Source organism: Coregonus clupeaformis, chromosome 10 (genome assembly GCF_020615455.1).
Source record: "Coregonus clupeaformis isolate EN_2021a chromosome 10, ASM2061545v1, whole genome shotgun sequence".
NCBI classification, from domain to species: Eukaryota; Metazoa; Chordata; class Actinopteri; order Salmoniformes; family Salmonidae; genus Coregonus; species Coregonus clupeaformis.
In genome coordinates, this window is record NC_059201.1 from 42,362,523 (window position 1) to 42,384,155 (window position 21,633).

A 21,633-nucleotide genomic window follows, 5' to 3' on the forward strand; every position below is an offset into this window, starting at 1 on the left:
TAAGGATGATGTGGTGGAGTTTCCCCCACCAAAGGGCAAGCCCACTAGGGCTTAAAGTAGCAATGGATCAACTGTACATTTCAGCCATCAACCATCCTGTCCAAGCCAAGGACCGGAAACTGCTTTGGAACGGGAGAGTGGTCTACAGGAAGAACCCATGGAAGAGGTATCTCCCACAGCACAGGTCGACCAGCTCCCCAAGGCGGGCTCCGCTCACCCCTTATGTAATGGGAAATCGTTCAGGCACTCTAGATGGAGTGAGAGTTTGACCGGTGGATACCCCTTTGGAGGTGGCCATGGCAGCCGCCATTCACTAGCCCTCAGCGATTCACAGACCGCTGTCCTACGAGAGAGGATGAAACTACTAGCGTTGGAGGAAATTGAGCGTCAGATTGAGGAGGAACGACAGGCTGATGAACGATGTCACCTATTGGATGTGCAGGCCCGTAGAGCTCTACAGGAATGGAAATTCATTGCCAAAGACCTGGCACAGCAGCGGCGCCGCCGTCAAGCAAGATGGGAATTGGAGGAGGCACGGATGGTCTCATCCTTCCTGGAGAGGAACGAACAGGGAGTTGACCTGACCACCACTCCACATGGACCTGACCTGTCTGCCTTTCTTTCCCAATCTGCTCCTCTGGTACAGCATGGCACACAGTCCCCGGAGGCTCCACGGTCAACAGCCAGCATGGACCACGGGGGACAGGCCGCTCTATGCCAGTAACACAAGTTAGCATTCCTCCTCCATCTAGCCAAAGCACCTCTCCTTCACCTTTCCACCAATTACCAACAACGGCAAATCATTCCTCTCGTCCAGGGCCTGTACCAGGCCAGTCATCAACCATCAGGGGGGAGAGCTCTCACTCGATTCAGGCTGCCACCAATGGAGGGTCTGGGCTGGTAGGGGAAAAGACCAACGAGGCCACAGTGAGCTCCTCAGCAGTCCTGGGTTATCCTTCACGCAACCAGAAGAGGGAGCCAATATCATGAAACTGCTTGTAGCCTCAGCCTATGGAATTCCCAGACCCAGACTGCCATACTTTGAGAGCAGAAAGGAGAGTGATTTTGTCCTCTTGAAAATGGCATTGGAGAGTCTACTGGGTTTTCACAGTCATCTGTCAGAATGCCTCAAATGCCAAGTGCTGATGGATCACTTGCGGTTTCCCAGTGCATACAAGCTGGCCAAATCCTTTATGCACTCCGCAACACCATACACTGCCACTCTCCAGGCCCTGAAAGCGAGATATGGTGAGCCACGCCAGCTAGTCTAGAATGAACTAAACAACATCCTGAATACGTCTCCAATCAAAACAGTAGACCATGCTGCCTTCCAGGAGTTCTCCCTTGCTGTCCAATCCCTGACCTCGACGCTCCAATCCGTTGAAGGAGAGGACGGGAACGAGCTGAAATGTGGCTCCCACGTAGACAGGCTCCTTGGCAAGCATCCAGCCCAACTCAGAGACAGTTTCATCAAACATTGTTTGAACAAAGGCATCCTGAAAGAGGGCTCGAGAGGCACCTACGCCCTCAAAGACCTGGCAGTATGGTTGCAGGTGAAGGCGAGGGTGAAGAGCATCGCTCACCAGGCCACAATCTCAGCCCCAGCCTCTGGGGTAAGGAAGGAGTTTGAACGCTAGGAAGGTCATAAAAGGCAGAATCCCACTACCATGTACTTAAATAGTGAAGCCGGGGAGGAACCTGGAAGGGAGGAACCGGAAAGAAGACCTCTCTCAAGAACATCAAATTCCAGCCTTACTGTCCCTATTGCAATAGTAAGGGGCACTTTCCTGGGCTCATGCGCCAGGGTACAAAAGCTCACTCGACCCCAATTGAAGCCCTGGATAACTTCAGGCGAGCGATGCTACAAGTGTGCCCGTAGCCATAAAGCCCAGACCTGCACATTGAGGAAACCCTGCAATCGCTGTAAGGAAATCCATCTCACAGTGTTGCATGATGTAATTCCCTAAGCAGTGAAGGAGCAGAGTATGCTCATGGTAGGAGCCGCAAAGGAGCTCAACCTCGAGCAGCAGAACCGGTCTCCAAGGGTCATGTTGAAGGTGGTAAAGGTCACTCTGCAAAGCGAAGGGAGGAGCATGGATACATTCTCCGTGCTAGATGATTGGTTTGAAAGAACAATCATTCTCCCAGCTGCCGCCTGGCAGCTTAACCTGGAGGGGACTCCCGAGATCCTTAACCTCAGAACGGTGCGACATGATGTTATCCAAGAGAAAGGCTCTTCCGTGACCTTCTGCGTTTCACCTTCAGGACAGAGGGACGTGGCTACAACATCACTAATGCCTTCACGGCAGATGGCCTGAATCTCGCAGAGCACTCCTGCCTGGTGAGTGTTCTACAGAAGCAATATCCTCACCTCAGAGGACTGCCTCTTCCTAACATGGCCAGGGTTGCACCACTCATCCTGATCGGGCAGACCACCCACACCTCGTTACCCCAACCGAGCCTATACGAGCTGGACCAGAAGGAGGGCCCATTGCTGTCCATACATCCTTGGGTTGGGCTGTGCAGGGTCCAGCCCATCTACTTATCTCTACCCAAGCTGTATAGTCACAGCAAGTCCTCTTTACCAGAAGCAGTCCAGCTTCATCTCCCTGTCCAGCTACTGACCTCCTTCGGAATGTGGAGATGCTCTGGAAGATGGACACCTTCTCCAACCGGAAGCTACAGGAGGTCACCCGTTCGAAACATGACTCCTATGCATTAGACCTCCTGGAGAAGCACACCACCACCACTGAAATGGATGGCGTTCAGAGGTACGCGACCCCACTGCTACGGGTGCCCAACCATCCTCCTCTGGCAACCACAACACGAGCTGTACTCCCAATACTCCGCTGAACGGAGCGGCAACTGGTGAAGAATCCTGAGCATGCTGAAGTTCAGAACTGAGAGATTCATAACCTTGTGAAGGCAGGCTATGTCACCATGTTATCCAGCACCTCCCGCCACAAGCCAGGTCCAGTAGCTGTGAATTATGGCTGTCGCAGTCTGGCGCTAACCCACAAGAGCCCACTCTAGGACTGAGATGGAGTTGCATACTGGATACCCTGGGGTACAAGCACCACTCAGCCCTGAGCACCGAAACCCCCACTCTGCGCATCATCTATCGGACCCTGGCCAATCAATACGATCCCCTCGGGTATATCCTGCCATACACAACCCGGGCCAAAGTCTTAGTCCAGGACCTGTGGCAGACCAAGAGGAACTGGGATGAACCAATCCACCCGGCTGACCTAATTAATATTTGCTACATTGATAAATCCTGATATCAAACTGATTGAGATTATAGACTGAATAATTGATAACTGATCGATTTATTTGGATTATCATTCTCATGATTATGATAAATGGTTATGATCCTAAATGACTCAATCATGCTTCATATTGAATTCCTATTGAACTGAATTATTGAATTACCTCATTATGTTAATAATGAGAATGATTGTTATGATTTTACTTTTGTGATTATGAATTGATTGGATACATGTTATTCTCTTTCCTTTGTTATGTAGCACAGACAAACTACCCAGTAAATATACCACTTTGTGTTTAAAGGAATTCCTGCCTCATTCTCCTCCATTCCTCTCAGTCACCTGACCCGTGACCACCTGTTCACCTTCACTATAGTCAGTCATCCTACCTGTCCAGCTACCTACACAGATTATAATAATATTTCAAGCATAGAGATACATATTTCATTCTGTGATTGAGAGAGTGGGATGAATCTGACTCCCAGTGTGTCTTCTCTCCCCTGTAGGAATGGGCCTGGTCCATATGAACGAGGTGAAGTGCTCTGGCTTTGAGAAATCCCTGACAGAGTGCTACTTCAACAGAGATGCCCTGGGCTGCAGTCACGAGGAGGATGCTGCAGTTAGATGTAATGTTCCTGCCATGGGCTTCCAGAACAGAGTGAGTAGGCCTAGTACATGCCCACTACATGTTGTTGCTTACAGTGCATTCGGAAAGTATTCAGACCCATTCAGACCCCTTGACTTTTTCCACATTTTGTTACGTTACAGCCTTATTCGAAAATGGATAAAATAATTTTTTCCCCTCATAAATCTACACACAATACCCCATAATGACAAAGCGAAAACAGGTTTTTGAAAAGTTTGCAAATGTATTAAAAATAAAAAACAGAAATACCTTTATTACATAAGTATTCAGACCCTTTGCTATGAGACTCGAAATTGAGCTCAGGTGCATCCTATTTCCATTGATCATCCTTGAGATGTTTCTACAACTTGATTGGAGTCCACCTGTGTTAAATTCAATTGATTGGACATGATTTGGAAAGGCACACACCTGTCTATTTAAAGTCCCACAGTTGACAGTGCATGTCAGAGCAAAAACCAAGCCCGTAGAGCTTCGAGACAGGATTGTGTCGAGGCACGGATCTGGGGAAGGGTACCGAAACATTTCTGCAGCATTGAAGGTCCACAAGAACATAGTTGCCCCCATCATTCTTAAATGGAAGAAGTTTGGAACCACCAAGACTCTTCCTAGAGCTGGCCGCCCGGCCAAACTGAGCAATTGGGAGAGAAGGGCCTTGGTCAGGGAGGTGACCAAGAAACCGATGGTCACTCTGACAGAGCTCCAGAGTTCCTCTGTGGAGATGGGAGAACCTTCCAGAAGGACAACCATCTCTGCAGCACTCCACCAATCAGGCCTTTATGGTAGAGTGGCCAGACGGAAGCCACTCCTCATTAAAAGGCATATGACAGCCCGCTTGGAGTTTGCCAAAAGGCACCTAAAGGACTCTCAGACCATGAGAAAAAAGATTATCTGGTCTGATGAAACCAAGATTGAACTCTTTGGCCTGAATGCCAAGTGTCACGTCTGGAGGAAACCAGGCACCGCTCATCACCTGGCCAATACCATCCCTACGGTGAAGCATGGTGGTGGCAGCATTATGCTGTGGGGATGTTTTTCAGCGGCAGAGACTGGGAGACTAGTCAGGATCGAGGCAACGATGAACGGAGCAAAGTACAGAGAGATCCTTGATGAAAACCTGCTCCAGAGCGCTCAGGACCTCAGACTGGGGCGAAGGTTCACCTTCCAACAGGACAACAACCCTAAGCACACAGCCAAGACAAAGCAGGAGTGGCTACGGGACAAGTCTCTGAATGTCCTTGGGTGGCCCAGCCAGAACCCAATCCAACATCTCTGGAGAGACCTGAAAATAGCTGTGCAGCGACGCTTCCCATCCAACCTGACAGAGCTTGAGAGGATCTTTCCGAATGCACTGTATGGGTATTACACAATGATTTATATAAACCCTGGATTGCTGATGCTATGTATTGACCATTGAGAGGCTTTGAAGCCACTGGTCGGCATAGCCGCGGGAAGTATGGGTGCTGAGGCTGCAGTACTTCTATAGTACTTGTATGTTACTTGTATATTACTAATATAAGTCATATAACTGTATTGCCAACCATTGCCATTTGCAAATGAACAAATCCACTCAATGTTAGTTTTATGTCATCCGTTTACATTTACGTCATTTAGCTGACGCTCTTATCCAGAGCGACTTACAAATTGGATGTGCACATTTTTTTTGTTATTGTGATTTCACTATTGACACAAAACACACATTTTTGCCAAACATTTTCATAATATAATAAATATTTAATGTTATATTGCCTCTGAAAATACTTTAGGTAAAGCCTTTCACAGCCAAAGATAGGATTTATGGCAAATCTTTGAGTTTTCTCTGCAGAACAGAATACTCAACACAGATGTGAGGGAATATACTACCTCTTTTGAATCAAGTGGATTTTTGGGCTCATAATAAACAGTTAATCTGTGGCCTAGCAGGTGGTCTTGCTGTCTAGCGGTCTAAGCCGCTGCCCCAGAACACATACATTTACATTTACATTTTAGTCATTTAGCAGACGCTCTTATCCAGAGCGACTTACAGTTAGTGAATACATATTTTTTTATACTGGCCCCCCGTGGGAATCGAACCCACAACCCTGGCGTTGCAAACGCCATGCTCTATCAACTGAGCTACATCCCTGCCGGCCATTCCCTCCCCTACCCTGGACGACGCTGGGCCAATTGTGCGCCGCCCATGAGTCTCCCGGTCGCGGCCGGCTGCGACAGAGCCTGGATTCGAACCAGGATCTCTAGTGGCACAGTTAGCACTGCGATGCAGTGCCTTAGACCACTGCGCCACTCAGGAGTACTGCTGCAGCATGGGTTCGAATTCAACCCACTGCTATTTCAGCACTTTCTCCTCCTGTCTTCCCTCTCTATCTCTACCATGTCCAATAAACCCCCAAAATATGAGCAGAATGGGACTGCCTTTATAAACATCTAATCTCTGGTTGCAGCTGCGTCTGAGCGGTGGGCGGAACCCATTTGAGGGGCGCGTGGAGGTGCTGGCGGAGAAGAACGGCTCGTTGGTGTGGGGCACGGTGTGCAGTGACAGCTGGGGCACCATAGAGGCTACAGTCGTGTGCAGACAGCTGGGTCTCGGTTTTGCCAACAATGCCTTCCAGGTGAGTTTATACAAATCCAAATCTCATCACATTGGCTGGTCAGCCAGACAATCAAGAGCCTAACATTCTTTGACAAAGGGTACATTTCACACAAAAAAACATTATGTAGATATACTGTACAGTAAAACTATTACTATATATATGCTTCTGTGTAATTATCAACAACATGTCATAATATTAAAGGGTTAATTATACCTTTTGTATGATTTTGTGATTGGACCACACAGATAAGCTTGGGTTTTCCCCCTAGTGTGGATGTTGGGGAAATAGTCTTCGTAATACTTTGTAAAAGTACGTAAAATCTGGTCTTCCTCTATTTCAAGTGGGCCTCAGTTATATACGTTAGAGCCACCAGCAAACCCCATTTATCCACTTGGCGCTTATATACGTCCTTTCGCTGTAAACAGCTGGAGATGTTCACTAAAGGAAAGTAAAAGGGGCTCCGACCTTAGAGCTTATAGTCTCCACACTGAATGAGGTGATGGAGTGAGGAGAGGCTACAGGCTAGTCCGGGATACTATAAACTTCACATGTACAGGCCTGTGACTATATGGCATAGGTGAACAGTGTACATTTGGTGGTGGGGAGTTCATTCCTGCTCTTTGAAGTTTAATTGGCCCACCACAATCAGCAAACTGTATGTAGGCTACGTACACTTATCTGCTGCTGATTAGTGCTGCCATTTTCATTATTTGTTGTATTTAAAGGGTGATTCAAGAGCTGTCTTTAGTCCCATGGTGTGTGATACACCACTCTAAGGAAAGCCCTCGATACACCATCGAAAGGAAAGCACTATCTGCGTTCTTTATTTTTAAAATCTTGCAGTTCGGACAAGTCTACAGTTTGAGACTTTCTCTAATTTGCAGTGTACTAAGAACTGCCGAATGCCACTGGCAGTGGTGATATAAGTCTGGAAAGTATTTATGAATCATGGAATAACTGGGTTTATGGGAGGGAGAGTTTTATGAGTGGAAATTGGACTGGGCTGATAGAGCTCTTCTGCACAGTAATTGCGTGATTGTGTGATTTTGATGATTGTGTACTAATGCTCGTTTTAATGGCAGTTTACATAAGTGTCATTATATGTTTGGGGATCCTTTAAATGTACTTGGACCTAGCACACACACACCCATGTGCACAGACAGACACTTTCCTGCAGAGATTCAGTCATGTTATGTTAACAGAGAGGTTAGTCTGTTACAAAAGTCTGTTGGTGTGGATAGCAGAGCAGAGCAGAGCGAAGTAGCAGAGCCCATCCCAGAAGGTGGAGCAGCAGCAGCAGAGTAGAACAGTCCATCATCAAGCACACACAGTCTCCTGACAGCCTGCTCTGGTGCCTCTTTCCAGACAGCCTGCTCTGGTGCCTCTTTCCAGACAGCCTGCTCTGGTGCCTCTTTCCAGACAGCCTGCTCTGGTGCCTCTTTCCAGACAGCCTGCTCTGGTGCCTCTTTCCAGACAGCCTGCTCTGGTGCCTCTTTCCAGACAGCCTGCTCTGGTGCCTCTTTCCAGACAGCCTGCTCTGGTGCCTCTTTCCTGACTGACAGCTCTGATGCCTCTTTCCTGACAGCCTGCTCTGCGCTCTAAGGTTGCTTCCCAAATGGCACCCGATTCCCTATATAGTGCACTGGTCAAAAGCAGTGCACTAAGGAAAATAGGGTACCATTTGTGACACAGCCTAAGTGTTTCTGCAGGCAGCGGAACAGACAGAAAATATGATACTAAAGTCTAAAACCCTGTTCCTTCCGTAACCCCCCTCCGTCCCCCGCAACCCACCCACCCTTACTCCTTCCGTGGGAGATCCTGGAAATAATTAGTTATGCAGGAGTATTCCTTTAGCTTTGGGCGTTGTCAGATACATACAGATGATAGCATAAAGAGGCTGAGTCTCTCTCTCTCTCTCTCTCTCTCTCTCTCTCTCTCTCTCTCTCTCTCTCTCTCTCTCTCTCTCTCTCTCTCTCTCTCTCTCTCTCTCTCTCTCTCTCTCTCTCTCTCTCTCTCTCTCTCTCTCCCCCCCCTTCTCTCTCTCTCTCTCTCTCTCTCTCTCTCTCTCTCTCTCTCTCTCTCTCTCTCTCTCTCTCTCTCTCTCTCTCTCTCTCTCTCTCTCTCTCTCTCTCTCTCTCTCTCTCTCTCTCTCTCTCTCGACATAGCAACATTTGTCTTCAGACGGAGAGACTTTGTTTCCTTAAGGATCTTGCTACTTGCTTTATAAAGTCTCATCATCAGAAACATGAAATCTAGAAAACATCCACCAGGGGAAAAAGTGCCCTAACCAATATCCTGCTATGTAAAAAAAAAAAAAAGTATTTGTCACATGCGCCGAATACAACAGGTGTAGGTAGACCTTACAGTGAAATGCTTACAAGCCTTTAACCAACAATGCAGTTTTAAGAAACATAAGTGTTTAAGTAAAAAATTGATAAGTAAAAAAGCTGTAAATAACAGCAGTAAAATAACAGTACCGAGGCTATATACAGGGGGCACAGGTTAGTCGAGGTAATTGAGGTAATATATACAGTTGAAGTCGGAAGTTTACATACACTTAGGTTGGCGTTATTAAAACTAGTTTTTCAACCACTCCACACATTTCTTGTTAACAAACTATGGTTTTGTGCATGACACAATTAATTTTTCCAACAATTGTTTACAGACAGATTATTTCACTTAAAATTCACTGTATCACAATTCCAGTGGGTCAGAAGTTTACATACACTAAGTTGACTGTGCCTTTAAACAACTTGGAAAATTCCAGTAAATGATGTCATGGCTTTAGAAGCTTCTGATAGGCTAATTTACATCATTTGAGTCAATTGGAGGTGTACCTGTGGATGTATTTCAAGGCCTACCTTCAAACTCAGTGCCTCTTTGCTTGACATCAATGGAAAATCAGAAGAAATCAGCCAAGACATCAGAAAAGAAAATGGTAGACCTCCACAAGTCTGGTTCATCCTAGGGAGCAATTTCCAAATGCCTGAAGATACCACGTTCATCTGTACAAATAATAGTACGCAAGTATAAACACCATGGGACCATGCAGCCGTCATACCGCTCAGGAAGGAGACGCGTTCTGTCTCCTAGAGATTAACGTACTTTGGTGCGAAAAGTGCAAATCAATCCCAGAACAACAGCAAAGGACCTTGTGAAGATGCTGGAGGAAACAGGTACAAAAGTATCTATATCCACAGTAAAACGAGTCCTATATCGACATAACCTGAAAGGCCGCTCAGCAAAGAAGAAGCCACTGCTCCAAAACCGCCATAAAAAAGCTAGACTACGGTTGGCAACTGCACATGGGGACAAAGATTGTACTTTTTGGAGAAATGTCCTCTGATCCAATGAAACAAAAATAGAACTGTTTGGCCATAATGACCATCGTTATGTTTGGAGGAAAAAGGGTGAGCTTGCAAGCCGAAGAACACCATCCCAACCGTGAAGCACAGCGGTGGCAGCATCATGCTGTGGGGGTGCTTTGCTGCAATTGGGATTGGTGCACTTCACAAAATAGATGGCATCATGAGGAAGGAAAATTATGTGGATATATTGAAGCAACATCTCAAGACATCAGTCAGGAAGTTAAAGCTTGGTCGCAAATGGGTCTTCCAAATGTACAATGACCCCAAGCATACTTCCAAAGTTGTGGCAAAATGGCTTAAGGACAACAAAGTCAAGGTATTTGAGTGGCCATCACAAAGCCCTGACCTCAATCCTATAGAAAATTTGGGGGAAGAACTGAAAAGCGTGTGCGAGCAAGGAGGCCTACAAACCTGACTCAGTTACACCAGCTCTGTCAGGAGGAATGGGTCAAAATTCACCCAACTTATTGTGGGAAGCTTGTGGAAGGCTACCCGAAACATTTGATCCATGTTAAACAATTTAAAGGCAATTCTACCAAATACTAATTGAGTGTATGTAAACTTCTGACCCACTGGGAATGTGATGAAAGAAATAAAAGCTGAAATAAATCAGTCTCTCTACTATTATTCTGACATTTCACATTCTTAAAATAAAGTGGTGATCCTAACTGACCTAAGACAGGGAAGTTTTACTAGGATTAAATGTCAGGAATTGTGAAAAACTGAGTTTAAATGTATTTGGCTAAGGTGTATGTCAACTTCCGACTTCAACTGTACATGTAGGTAGAGTTAACAGCTTCTACCCCCAAGCCATAAGACTCCTGAACAGCTAATCAAATGGCTACCCAGACTATTTGCATTGTTCCCCCACCCCTTCTTTTACGCTGCTGCTACTCTCTGTTTATTATCTATGCATAGTCACTTTAAGAAGCTTTTTGGACCTACACTTGGCGCTCCGGTACCGCTTGCCGTGCAGTAGCAGATTGAAAAGTCTATGACTAGGGTTGGAGTCTTTGACAATTTTTAGGGCCTTCCTCTGACACCGCCTGGTGTAGAGGTCCTGGATGGCAGGAAGCTTGGCCCCAGTGATGAACTGGGCCGTACGCACTACCCTCTGCAGTTGCCATACCAGGTAGTGATGCAACCAGTCAGAATGCTCTCGATGGTGCAGCTGTAGAACTTTTTGAGGATCTGAGGACCCATGCCAAATCTTTTCAGTCTCCTGAGGGGGAATAAGCTTTGTCGTGCCCTCTTCACGACTGTCTTGGTGTGTTTGGACCATGATAGTTTGTTGGTGATGTGGACACCAAGGAACTTGAAGCTCTCAACCGGCTCCACTACAGCCCTGTCGATGAGAATTGGGGTGTGCTCGGTCCTTATTTTCCTGTAGTCTACAATCATCTCCTTTGTCTTGATCACGTTGAGGGAGAGGTTGTTATCTTGGCACAACACGGCCAGGTCTTTGACTTCCTCCCTATAGGCTGTCTCATCGTTGTCGGTGATCAGGCCTACCACTGTTGTGTCGTCAGCAAACTTAATGATGGTGTTGGAGTCGTGAATGACGGGCCCCCGTGTTGAGGATCAGCGTGGCAGTTGTGTTGTTACCTACCCTTACCACCTGGGGGCAGCCCGTCAGGAAGTCCAGGATCCAGTTGCAGAGGGAGGTGTTTAGTCCCTGGGTCCTTAGCTTAGTGATGAGCTTTAAGGGCACTATGTTGTTGAACGCTGAGCTGTAGTCAATGAATAGCATTCTCACGTAGGTGTTCCTATTGGCCAGGTGGGAAAGGGCAGTGTGGAGTGCAATAGAGATTGCATCATCTGTGGATCTGTTGGGGTGGTATGCAAATTGAGTGAGTCTAGGGTTTCTGGGATAATGGTGTTGATGTGAGCCATGACCAGCCTTTCAAAGCACTTCAAGGCTACAGACGTGAGTGCTACGGGTCGGTAGTCATTTAGGCAGGTTACCTTAGTGTTCCTGGGCACAGGGTATATGGTGGTCTGCATGAAACATGTTGGTATTACAGACTCAGTCAGGGACAGGTTGAAAATGTCAGTGAAGACATTTGCCAGTTGGTCAGCGGATCCTCGGAGTACATGTCCTGGTAATCCGTCTGGCCCTGCTGCCTTGTGAATGTTGACCTGTTTAAAGGTCTTACTCACATCGGCTACGGAGAGCGTGATCACACAGTCGTCCGGAAAAGCTGTTGCTCTCATGCATGCTTCAGTGTTGCTTGCCTCGAAGCGAGCATATAAGTAATTTAGCTCGTCTGGTAGGCTCGTGTCACTGGGCAGCTCATGGCTGTGCTTCCCTTTGTAGTCTGTAATAGTTTGCAAGCTCTGCCACATCCGACGAGCGTCGGAGCCGGTGTAGTACGATTCAATCTTAGTCCTGTATTGACGTTTTGCCTATTTGATGGTTCGTCGGAGGGCATAGCGGGATTTCTTATAAGCTTCCGGGTTAGAGTCCCGCTCCTTGAAAGCGTGAGCTCTTCCCTTTAGCTCAGTGCGGATGTTGCCTTTAATCCATGGCTTCTGGTTGGGGTATGTACATATGGTTACTGTGGGGACGACATCATCAATACACTTATTGATGAAGCCAGAGACTGATGTGGTGTACTCCTCAATGCCATCGGAAGAATCCCGGAACATATTCCAGTCTGTGCTAGCAAAACAGTCCTGTAGCTTAGCATCTGCATCATCTGACCACTTCTTTATTGACCGAGTCACTGGTGCTTCCTACTTTAGTTTTTTCTTGTAAGCAGGAATCAGGAGGATAGAGTTATGGTCCGATTTGCCAAATGGAGGGCGAGGGAGATCTTTGTACGCGTCTCTGTGTGTGGAGTAAAGGTGGTCTAGAGTTATTTTCCCCTCCGGTTGCACATTTAACACACTGGTCTATCTTGTGAAGGGGTTTTGGACAATCACAATCAACTACATCTAGGCAGAAGTTACCATATCCCAACAATAGCTGTGCAGTCCCATGACTTGCAGGGATGGAAATGTAGATAGGGAAACCTCTTGTGGTAGGATGATGAAATTACAGTTTTCCATCTTGAGTTTGAAGAATTGAAGCTAGGCCTATGTTTGATCAGTTTGTCTGTGTGGTGTTATTTCTCACTACCAGGAGACGTGGTACTGGTCAGGAGATGTGAGTGCTGATGACGTGGTGATGAGCGGGGTCAGGTGCTCGGGGACGGAGATGACTCTGGCCCAGTGCCTCCATCATGGAAAACACCTCAACTGCCCCCGAGGGGGAGGACGCTTCGCTGCTGGAGTCTCCTGCTCTGAGAGTAAGTCACTGATAATAGCTGGGTCGCATTTATTATAGCACACCGTTGGAAAACGTAAAAAAAGATATATATACTCTACCAGTCAAAGGTTTGGACACACCTACTCATTCAAGGGTTTTTCTTTATTTTTACATTGTAGAATAATAGTGAAGACATCAAAACGATGAAATAACACATATGGAATCATGTAGTAACCAAAAAAGTGTTTAACAAATCAAAATATATTTTATATTTGAGATTCTTCAAATAGCCACCCTTTACCTTGATGACAGCTTTGCACACTCTTGGCATTCTCTCAATCAGCTTCATGAGGTAGTCACCTGGAATGCATTTCAATTAACAGGTGTGCCTCCATAAAAGTTAATTTGTGGAATTTCTTTCCGTCTTAATGTGTTTGAGCCAATCAGTTGTGTTGTGACAAGGTAGGGGGGGTATACAGAAGACAGCCCTATTTGGTAAAATACCAAGTCCATATTATGGCAAAGAGAAACAACAGTCCATCATTACTTTAAGACATGAAGGTCAGAACATTTCAAGAACTTTGAAAGTTTCTTCAAGTGCAGTTGCAAAATGCGCTATGATGAAACTGGCTCTCATGAGGACCGCCACAGGAATGGAAGACCAAGAGTTACCTCTGCTGCAGAGGATAAGTTCATTAGAGTTACCAGCCTCAGAAATTGCAGCCCAAATAAATGCTTCACAGAGTTCAAGTCACAGACACATCTCAACATCAACTGTTCAGAGGGGACTGTGTGAATCAGGCCTTCATGGTCGAATTTCTGCAAAGAAACCACTACTAAAGGACACCAATAAGAAGAAGAGACCTGCTTGGGCCAAGAAACACGAGCAATGGACATTAGACCGGTGGAAATGTGTCCTTTGGTCTGGAGTCCAAATTTGAGATTTTTGGTTCCAACCGCCGTGTCTTTGTGAGATGCGGTGTGGGTGAACGGATGATCTCCGCTTGTGTATTTCCCACCGTAAAGCATGGAGGAAGAGGTGTTATGGTGTGGAGGTGCTTTGCTGATGACACTGTTTGTGATTTATTTAGATTCCAGGTGAAGCTGGTTGAGAGAATGCCAAGAGTGTGCAAAGTTGTAATCAAGGTAAAGGGTGGATATTTGAAGAATCTCAAATATAACAAATATTTTGATTTGTTTAACACTTTTTTGGTTACTACATGATTCCATATGTGTTATTTCATAGTTTGTCTTCACTATTATTCTACAATGTAGAGGTGTGTCCAAACTTTTGACTGGTACTGTATATAATAATAATAATATTAATAATAATGTTGTTCTTGGACAAGTCCATTTTACCCCCAAAAAGTGTTGGTTGGCCATTTTGCTGTTGTTTGAATCCTTGATTGGGTCTCTATTCAAAGTGTGGGCTCTAAACTCTGTATTAACAACAACAACCTCTCTTCGGCATACAGCGGCCCCAGACTTGGTTCTAAACGCTCAAGTGGTGGAACACACCACATACCTGGAGGACCGGCCAATGTACATACTGCAGTGTGCCAACGAGGAGCACTGTCTGTCCAGCAGCGCCGCCACCGCCACAACCTCCTCCTACCGCCGCCTGCTGCGCTTCTCTTCCCAGATACACAACAATGGACTGACAGACTTCCGCCCAAGGGCCGCACACCACTCCTGGGTCTGGCACGAGTGCCACAGGTAGAGTAACATGGGAGGATGAATTCCTGTGTCCTTCAGTTTAGTCATTGAGTTAAGTAGTGGAAGATATGATAAAGGGGGGTTGGACAATGGCATGCAAACGACCATCGTTGTGAGTGTTACATGAGTTGAGAACAATCACAGTGCTGCAAAAAAAGTCCTCTGGTGGTTGTCATTGTTGCAGTCTTGTGAGATCATAGATTTGTGGTCTATGATTTGTGGTACCTGCTGTGGTTGTACAGAGGCTGGTTATGGTGATGATAAGGAGGGTGGTGATGATGATGATTGACTGTCTCTGTCTCCCTGTCCAGGCACTACCACAGCATGGAGGTGTTCACCCACTATGACCTACTGAGCCTCAACGGCACCAAGGTGGCAGAGGGACACAAGGCCAGCTTCTGTTTGGAGGACACCCAATGTGAAGAGGGTAAAGAAGCTTTAATGTGAAAAACAAATGATGAATATTATCATGACAAACCTCTTGTCTATTTTCCTGATTCTCTGCTTTAGCACTGTTGTCTCTCTGGCAGGTATTGAGAAGAGGTACGAGTGTGCTAACTTCGGGCAGCAGGGCATCACTGTTGGCTGCTGGGATACGTACAGACACGACATCGACTGTCAGTGGATAGACGTGACAGACGTTGTGCCAGGAGACTACATCTTCCAGGTGAGAATCTTATTTAAAGTAGTCTTATTTCAAAACCGTCAATAACAATTATGTTAGAATAGGCATGCAAGTCTCTACATCCAAATATGATATGGGAACAAGGTGCTTGTATAACATGAGAATCTTATACTCTGAACAAAAATGTAAAGTGTTGGTCCCATGTTTCATGAGCAGATATAAAAGATCCCAGAAATGTTCCATAAGCACAAATGTCTGATTTCTCTCAAATTTTGTGCACAAATTTGTTTACATCCCTGTTAGTGAGCATTTCTCCTTTGCCAAGATAATCCATCGGCCTGACAGGTGTGACATATCAAGAAGCTGATTAAACAGCATGATCATTACAAAGGTGAACCTTGTGCTGGGGACAATAAAAGGCCACTAAAATGTGCAGTTTTGTCACACGACACAATGCCACAGATGTCTCATTTTGAGGGAGCGTGCAATTTGCATGCTGACTGCAGGACTGTCCACCAGAGCTGTTGCCAGATAATGTAATGTTTATTTCTCTACAATAAGCCACATCCAACATCATTTTAGAGAATTTGGCAGTACATCCAACTGGCCTCACACCATTAGACCACGCGTAACCACGCCAGCCCAGGACATCCACATCCGACTTCTTCACCTGCGGGATCGTCTGAGCCCAGCCACCCGGACAGCTGATGAAGCTGTGGGTTTGCACAACCAAATTATTTCTGCACAAACTGTCAGAAACCGTCTCAGGGAAGCTCACCTGCGTGCTCATCGCCCTCACCAGGGTCTTGACCTGACTGCAGTTTGGCGTCGTAACCGACTTCAGTAGACAAATGCTCACCTTCGATGGCCTCTGGCACGCTGGAGAAGTGTGCTCTTAATGGATGAAACCCGGTTTAAACTGAGCGGTTTGCTGATGTCAACGTTGTGAACAGAGTGCCCCATGGTGGCGGTGGGGTTATGGTATGGGCAGGCATAAGCTACGGACAACGAACACAATTGCATTTTATCGATGACAATTTGAATGCACAGAGATACTGTGACGAGATCATGAGGCCCATTGTCGTGCCATTCATCCTCCCCCATCACCTCATGTTTCAGCACGATAATGCACGGCCCCATGTCGCAAGGTTCTGTACAAAATTCCTGGAAACTGAAAATGTCCCAGTTATTCCATGGCCTGCATACTCAGACATGTCACCCATTGAGCATGTTTGGGACACTCTGGATCAACACGTACAACAGCGTGTTTCAGTTGTCGCCAACATCCAGCAAATTCGCACAGCCATTGAAGAGGAGTGGGACAACATTCCACAGGCCACAATCAACAGTCTGATCAACTCTATGTGAAGGAGATCTGCCGCACTGCATGATGGTGGTCATACTAGATACTGACTGGTTTTCTGATCCACGCCCCTACCCTTTCTTTTTGTAGAAAAGGGTTGTATTCCCAGTCATGTGAAACCCATAGATTAGGGCCTAATGAATTTATTTCCAAAGACTGATTTCCTTATATGAACTGTAACTCAGTAAATCTTTGAAATTGTTGCATGTTGCATTTATACTTTTGTTCAGTGTAATAAGCTTGGAGTAGTGACAGTTCTTCTTTCCACTTTTTGTTCCGTGGCGTTAACAGGAGTCGATTAATTTCAATGGAATCCACTGTTACTCATTCAGCTGGTCACTTTCCCAGCATTTTATAATTGTTACAATTTCACTAATGGTTGCTGCCAAAGCAGATCGGTCTTTTAGTCATAGCAAGAGTATGTGGGTGCTCTGATGACATCATCAATATGTTGTTTCTCTCCCTAGGTTGTGATCAACCCAAACTATGAGGTAGCAGAGTCCGACTACACCAACAACATTATGAAGTGCAGGTGTCGATATGACGGCCACAGGATATGGATGTACAACTGTCATATAGGTGAGAGACTGGAGATAACAGTGGAGATTACTGGCTACAGCCTTATTGAATGTGATGGACACTTGTCATGTTCAAAGCCATTGTCTATGGATGACCACATTCTGAAGAGACTTAAATTCATAGAGTAAATAAATGCGTGAAAAGGCAATCGCAAAATTCAAATAAACGTTTTAATAGTATGGCATCCCGGTCTTGATCAAGGACAGACTTTTCACCTTGACGGTTCAGTTATTCAAACCAGCAACCTTTCGATTACTGGCCCAACGCTCTAACCGCTAGGCTACCTGCCTCATCAAGTGTAAAGCTCAACTTAAACGTTTCAGATGTTTGTGCGTGGCAGTTAACATTTAAAAAGAAAATCAACCATTTTATTCTGCCTGGAATTTCATATTTTGAGAAAATAACAGTGCTTATGAAAATAGATTTCACCCCTGTTATGATGAGGTTCTCGGGTATCAAGTAATTCATGATGTAAGAATATACTTAGACACTTTTGATGGGGAGTTCATATAAGTATTTAATAGGGATGTAGCTCAGTTGGTAGAGCATGGCGTTTGCAACGTCAGGGTTGTGGGTTCGATTCCCACAGGGGGCCAGTATGAAAAATTAAATAAAATAAAATAATGTATGCACTCACTAACTGTAAGTCGCTCTGGATAAGAGCGTCTGCTAAATGACTCAAATGTAATAGGTACCATGGTTCAGGGCTCTGCCTCTTGCCATTTCGAACTACTGAACAAAGACCATATCTCACTTATATACCCTCTGTTACACGTTTCTTCAACCACATCTGTTAACCATCAGTCGGCACTCCCTTCTTTGATGTTATTACTCTTTACCCCAAGTCAGTATATCCTGTCCATCAATCATTCTAAGATCAACATCAGTAATCTCCTTTGACATAATGGAATGTAGACTCTGTGGCACCAAGTCACTTATCTACTAACTCTAACCTGGTCCACACAACACTATGAAAACATCATATCAACCCCTCAACACGTTTTTAGTTTATTGTTCTTCACAGTTGTTAATTGAACATTTCACATCATGAATGCCTAATTTACACCCTAGGTACGTACGCAACGTAAGAGCACAATTAGTTGTGCAAAATGGTGATCCTGAAAAATTGTGTCAAGTTACAAATTAAGTCGCTGCAGTTTTTTTAATCAAATCAAACTTTATTTACATAGACCGTTTTACAAAGTACATTAATCACCCATAAATGTATCTGAAACCTATAACATGAATGATACAGAGTTGCTTTGCTTTCCTAACAGAGTTGTCCATATCCTGCCTTTTTATTCCCATCTCCAGACAGAAGATCTGTGTTAATTTAATTATCTTTACGTTTTCTTAAGTCACTGCACATGTTTACGTATTTTTGCTATGCAAGTATGCAGGGTATAAATTAGACTTAATAGGAATCACAGGAGATTGGTGGCACCTTAACTGGGGAAGACGGGCTCGTGGTAATGGCTGGAGCGGAATAGTATCAACTACATCAAACATATGGTTTCCATGTGGTTGATACCATTCCATTAGCGCCGTTCCAGACATTATTATGAGCCGTCCTCCCCTCAGCAGCCTCCACTGATAGGAATTATACAACTGGTGCATCTGTTTGCGATGCATCACCAACTCTGAGTATTAACTTATCCATCTATGTATGGATGCATCCAGGGTGTTAAACTGACATGTTAAGTGTTTGGCATAGAACAAATGACAAAGTAAAATACAGTAATAACTGTCGACGCCCCCCACTCCATAGTAGAACACAATGCCCCATCCCCTTTAAAACACTATAGGGCCAAAAGGAGATAAACCAAGCTGTACTGAGTTGGCCTAGTTACAGATCCACCATAGTTGTTGGAACCATGCTAGAAAAGACTACGTGAAAATAAATTATCCAAGCCAGCATAGTATGGTTTCGGTTGGCCCTATAGTGTGAATCAGGCACTTGAGTACTACAATGGCATTAACAATAGGAACTTGAAAACAGGAACAATCCATAGGATGGACGTGGTCTGCCAGTTATTTATCAGTGAGGACATCTGTAGTTGTGTAGTCCAGTTGTAGCCTGGCATTCCTGTAAAAGCTCATTAAAACAATCAGTTCAAGGCTTGTGAAGACTTCAGTGAGTGAAGTATTTCTACCATTGTAACTATATAGACTCATTTCTATTGCCATTCAAACTGTGCCCACTATTAAATGAGTGCAGTTCTTCACGTGTCCCGTTTGTCTCTCCTCTTCAGGTGGCTCAATGAGTTCTGAGTCAGAGGATTCCTCTTTCCCTGGCCTCATGAATAACCAGCTGGGACACAGGTAGTGTGGACGGACTCAATGGAAAGACCGGGAGGAACATTTTATTTTGCGAAACTGATGAGAATGTCCAGCAAGACTGTTGTGAAATTACCAACCACTAGAGAGAGAGCTGTACCGGCTTTTCCCTCCCTATTGGTGATGGATGAAAATTGAAAAGCATAGCTTACCTCAGTGTCAACGTTTTATATAAGGAAGTTGCAGACGAAAAAACCCTGTTTTAAAGATCCAGCTTGAAGAAGCAACTCTGTCTTTACTGATCTCACACATTTCTGTCACATGTACAGTGGAGTGATGGTGCTATCAAATCAGAGCTATATATTTACATGTATCCAACCTTTCTGGTCCATCGTAAGGAAGAAATAAATATTTTTCAACACCTGCTGCACTTTGAGACAGTGTACTGTATTGTTGATTTTTATTTTTTAAGGACATTGTTGAGCAGGTAATTAGCTATGCACCTATGAACAATGGCATAACACAGTTTAACTTGACTCCCCCCACCCCGCAAGGTCATACTTCGGCCCTTTTTCTGTTCAAGCCCTCAAGAACTGTTGTCTGCTAAAGATGATAAACTGTTTGCATCTGTCAGTTTATTGGCTGTCCAGTATGCATACGACCTGTCCCCAAAGTAGTGCTGAGCGATTAACAGAATTTTGTTATTTTTCGGTTTTTAAACAACTAATTGACAGACGTCGGTTCAATTATTTGAATTTCATTTTATTCTGTTTTTTTCTGTGAGCTCAATGCACAAAGTTTCTCTAGAGATAAATCAGATATGTTCTGTTTCTTTGACGACTGCTACACAAGAGAGAAGAATGCGCGATCGTTAGGGGATATAGAGAGCAGCTGTTGCTTCGCGAGGTATCTCTACTTGAAAATACATTACCTAAGTGATTGATAGTTGGTATTCAGCAGTCATAAAAGTATGCCTTATTTAATTTGAAGAACTACAAAATAGTGATTTTGTCAGATAGCATAGGCAGCAATTATTTTTTCATAATTGAACAGAAACTGAACAGACTTCAAAAACACTAATCGCTCAGCACTACCTCAGAGCTTCCTATACAGTTAGTCTCGTTCCGTAATGTGTTGAGGCCGGCAATTAAGAAGAAAGAGAGGCTCAATTAAAGTTATGCTTCAAATACTTAAGTTCTGAAACAACTCCCTTCTGCCCAGTTTCCCTTATGTCGCTACGACAATCAAGCTTTTTTTTACCATCCCTGTAACTGTCACTTCTGCGGATATTATTTTCTCAACTAAAACTCATATAGAACTACCTAAGAAGCATTACTTGCTGACCACACCGTGCATGTTGATTTTGTCCACCCACACCAGATGCGATCAGGACACGCAGGTTGAAATCTCAAAACGAACTCTGAACCAACTATATTAATTTGGGGACAGCTTGCTGTTGCTAGCTAATGTGTCCTGGGATATATACATTGGGTTGTTATTTTAACTGAAATGCACAAGGCCCTCTACTTCGACAATTAATCCACAGATAAAAGGGTAAACCGAGTTCATTTCTAGTAATCTCTCCTCCTTCAGGCTTCTTCTTCTTCAGACTTTATATGGCGGTTGGCAACCAACTTTAAGGTGCATTACCACCACCAACTGGACTGGAGTGTGGACCTCAGTTCATCTTTCAATCACCCATGTGGGTATATGCTCCTAAAAACCAATGGGGAGAGGCGGGACTTGCAGCGCATCAAGCATCACAAATAGAACCAAGTTCTATTTTAGCGCCTGGCTACGCAGACGCTTGTTGACGCGCGCGAGCAGTGTGGGTGCAATCATTGAATAACATGTATGTGTACATTTATTTTGCAACGCGGGCGGTGTGGTCAGTATGTTAGGCTCTCGGTCTGATATGCGCTTTTGAACACCTGAGTAAAATCCACTCATTGCAC

General features: G+C 45.0%; 1 protein-coding gene across 1 annotated transcript in view; it reads left to right on the top strand.

The window, feature by feature from the left end:
- Positions 1-20,114, top strand: part of LOC121575094 (lysyl oxidase homolog 2A) — a 62,500-nt gene extending 42,386 nt beyond the window's left edge. The window contains exons 7-14 of the mRNA XM_041887934.2: positions 3,773-3,924; positions 6,351-6,518; positions 12,993-13,158; positions 14,594-14,834; positions 15,146-15,261; positions 15,365-15,501; positions 17,290-17,401; positions 19,654-20,114. Coding sequence (XP_041743868.1) covers positions 3,773-3,924; positions 6,351-6,518; positions 12,993-13,158; positions 14,594-14,834; positions 15,146-15,261; positions 15,365-15,501; positions 17,290-17,401; positions 19,654-19,727 — 1,166 coding nt within the window. The 3' untranslated portion in view covers positions 19,728-20,114. The remainder of the gene's footprint in view (positions 1-3,772; positions 3,925-6,350; positions 6,519-12,992; positions 13,159-14,593; positions 14,835-15,145; positions 15,262-15,364; positions 15,502-17,289; positions 17,402-19,653) is intronic.
- Positions 20,115-21,633: the final 1,519 nt, after the last annotated feature.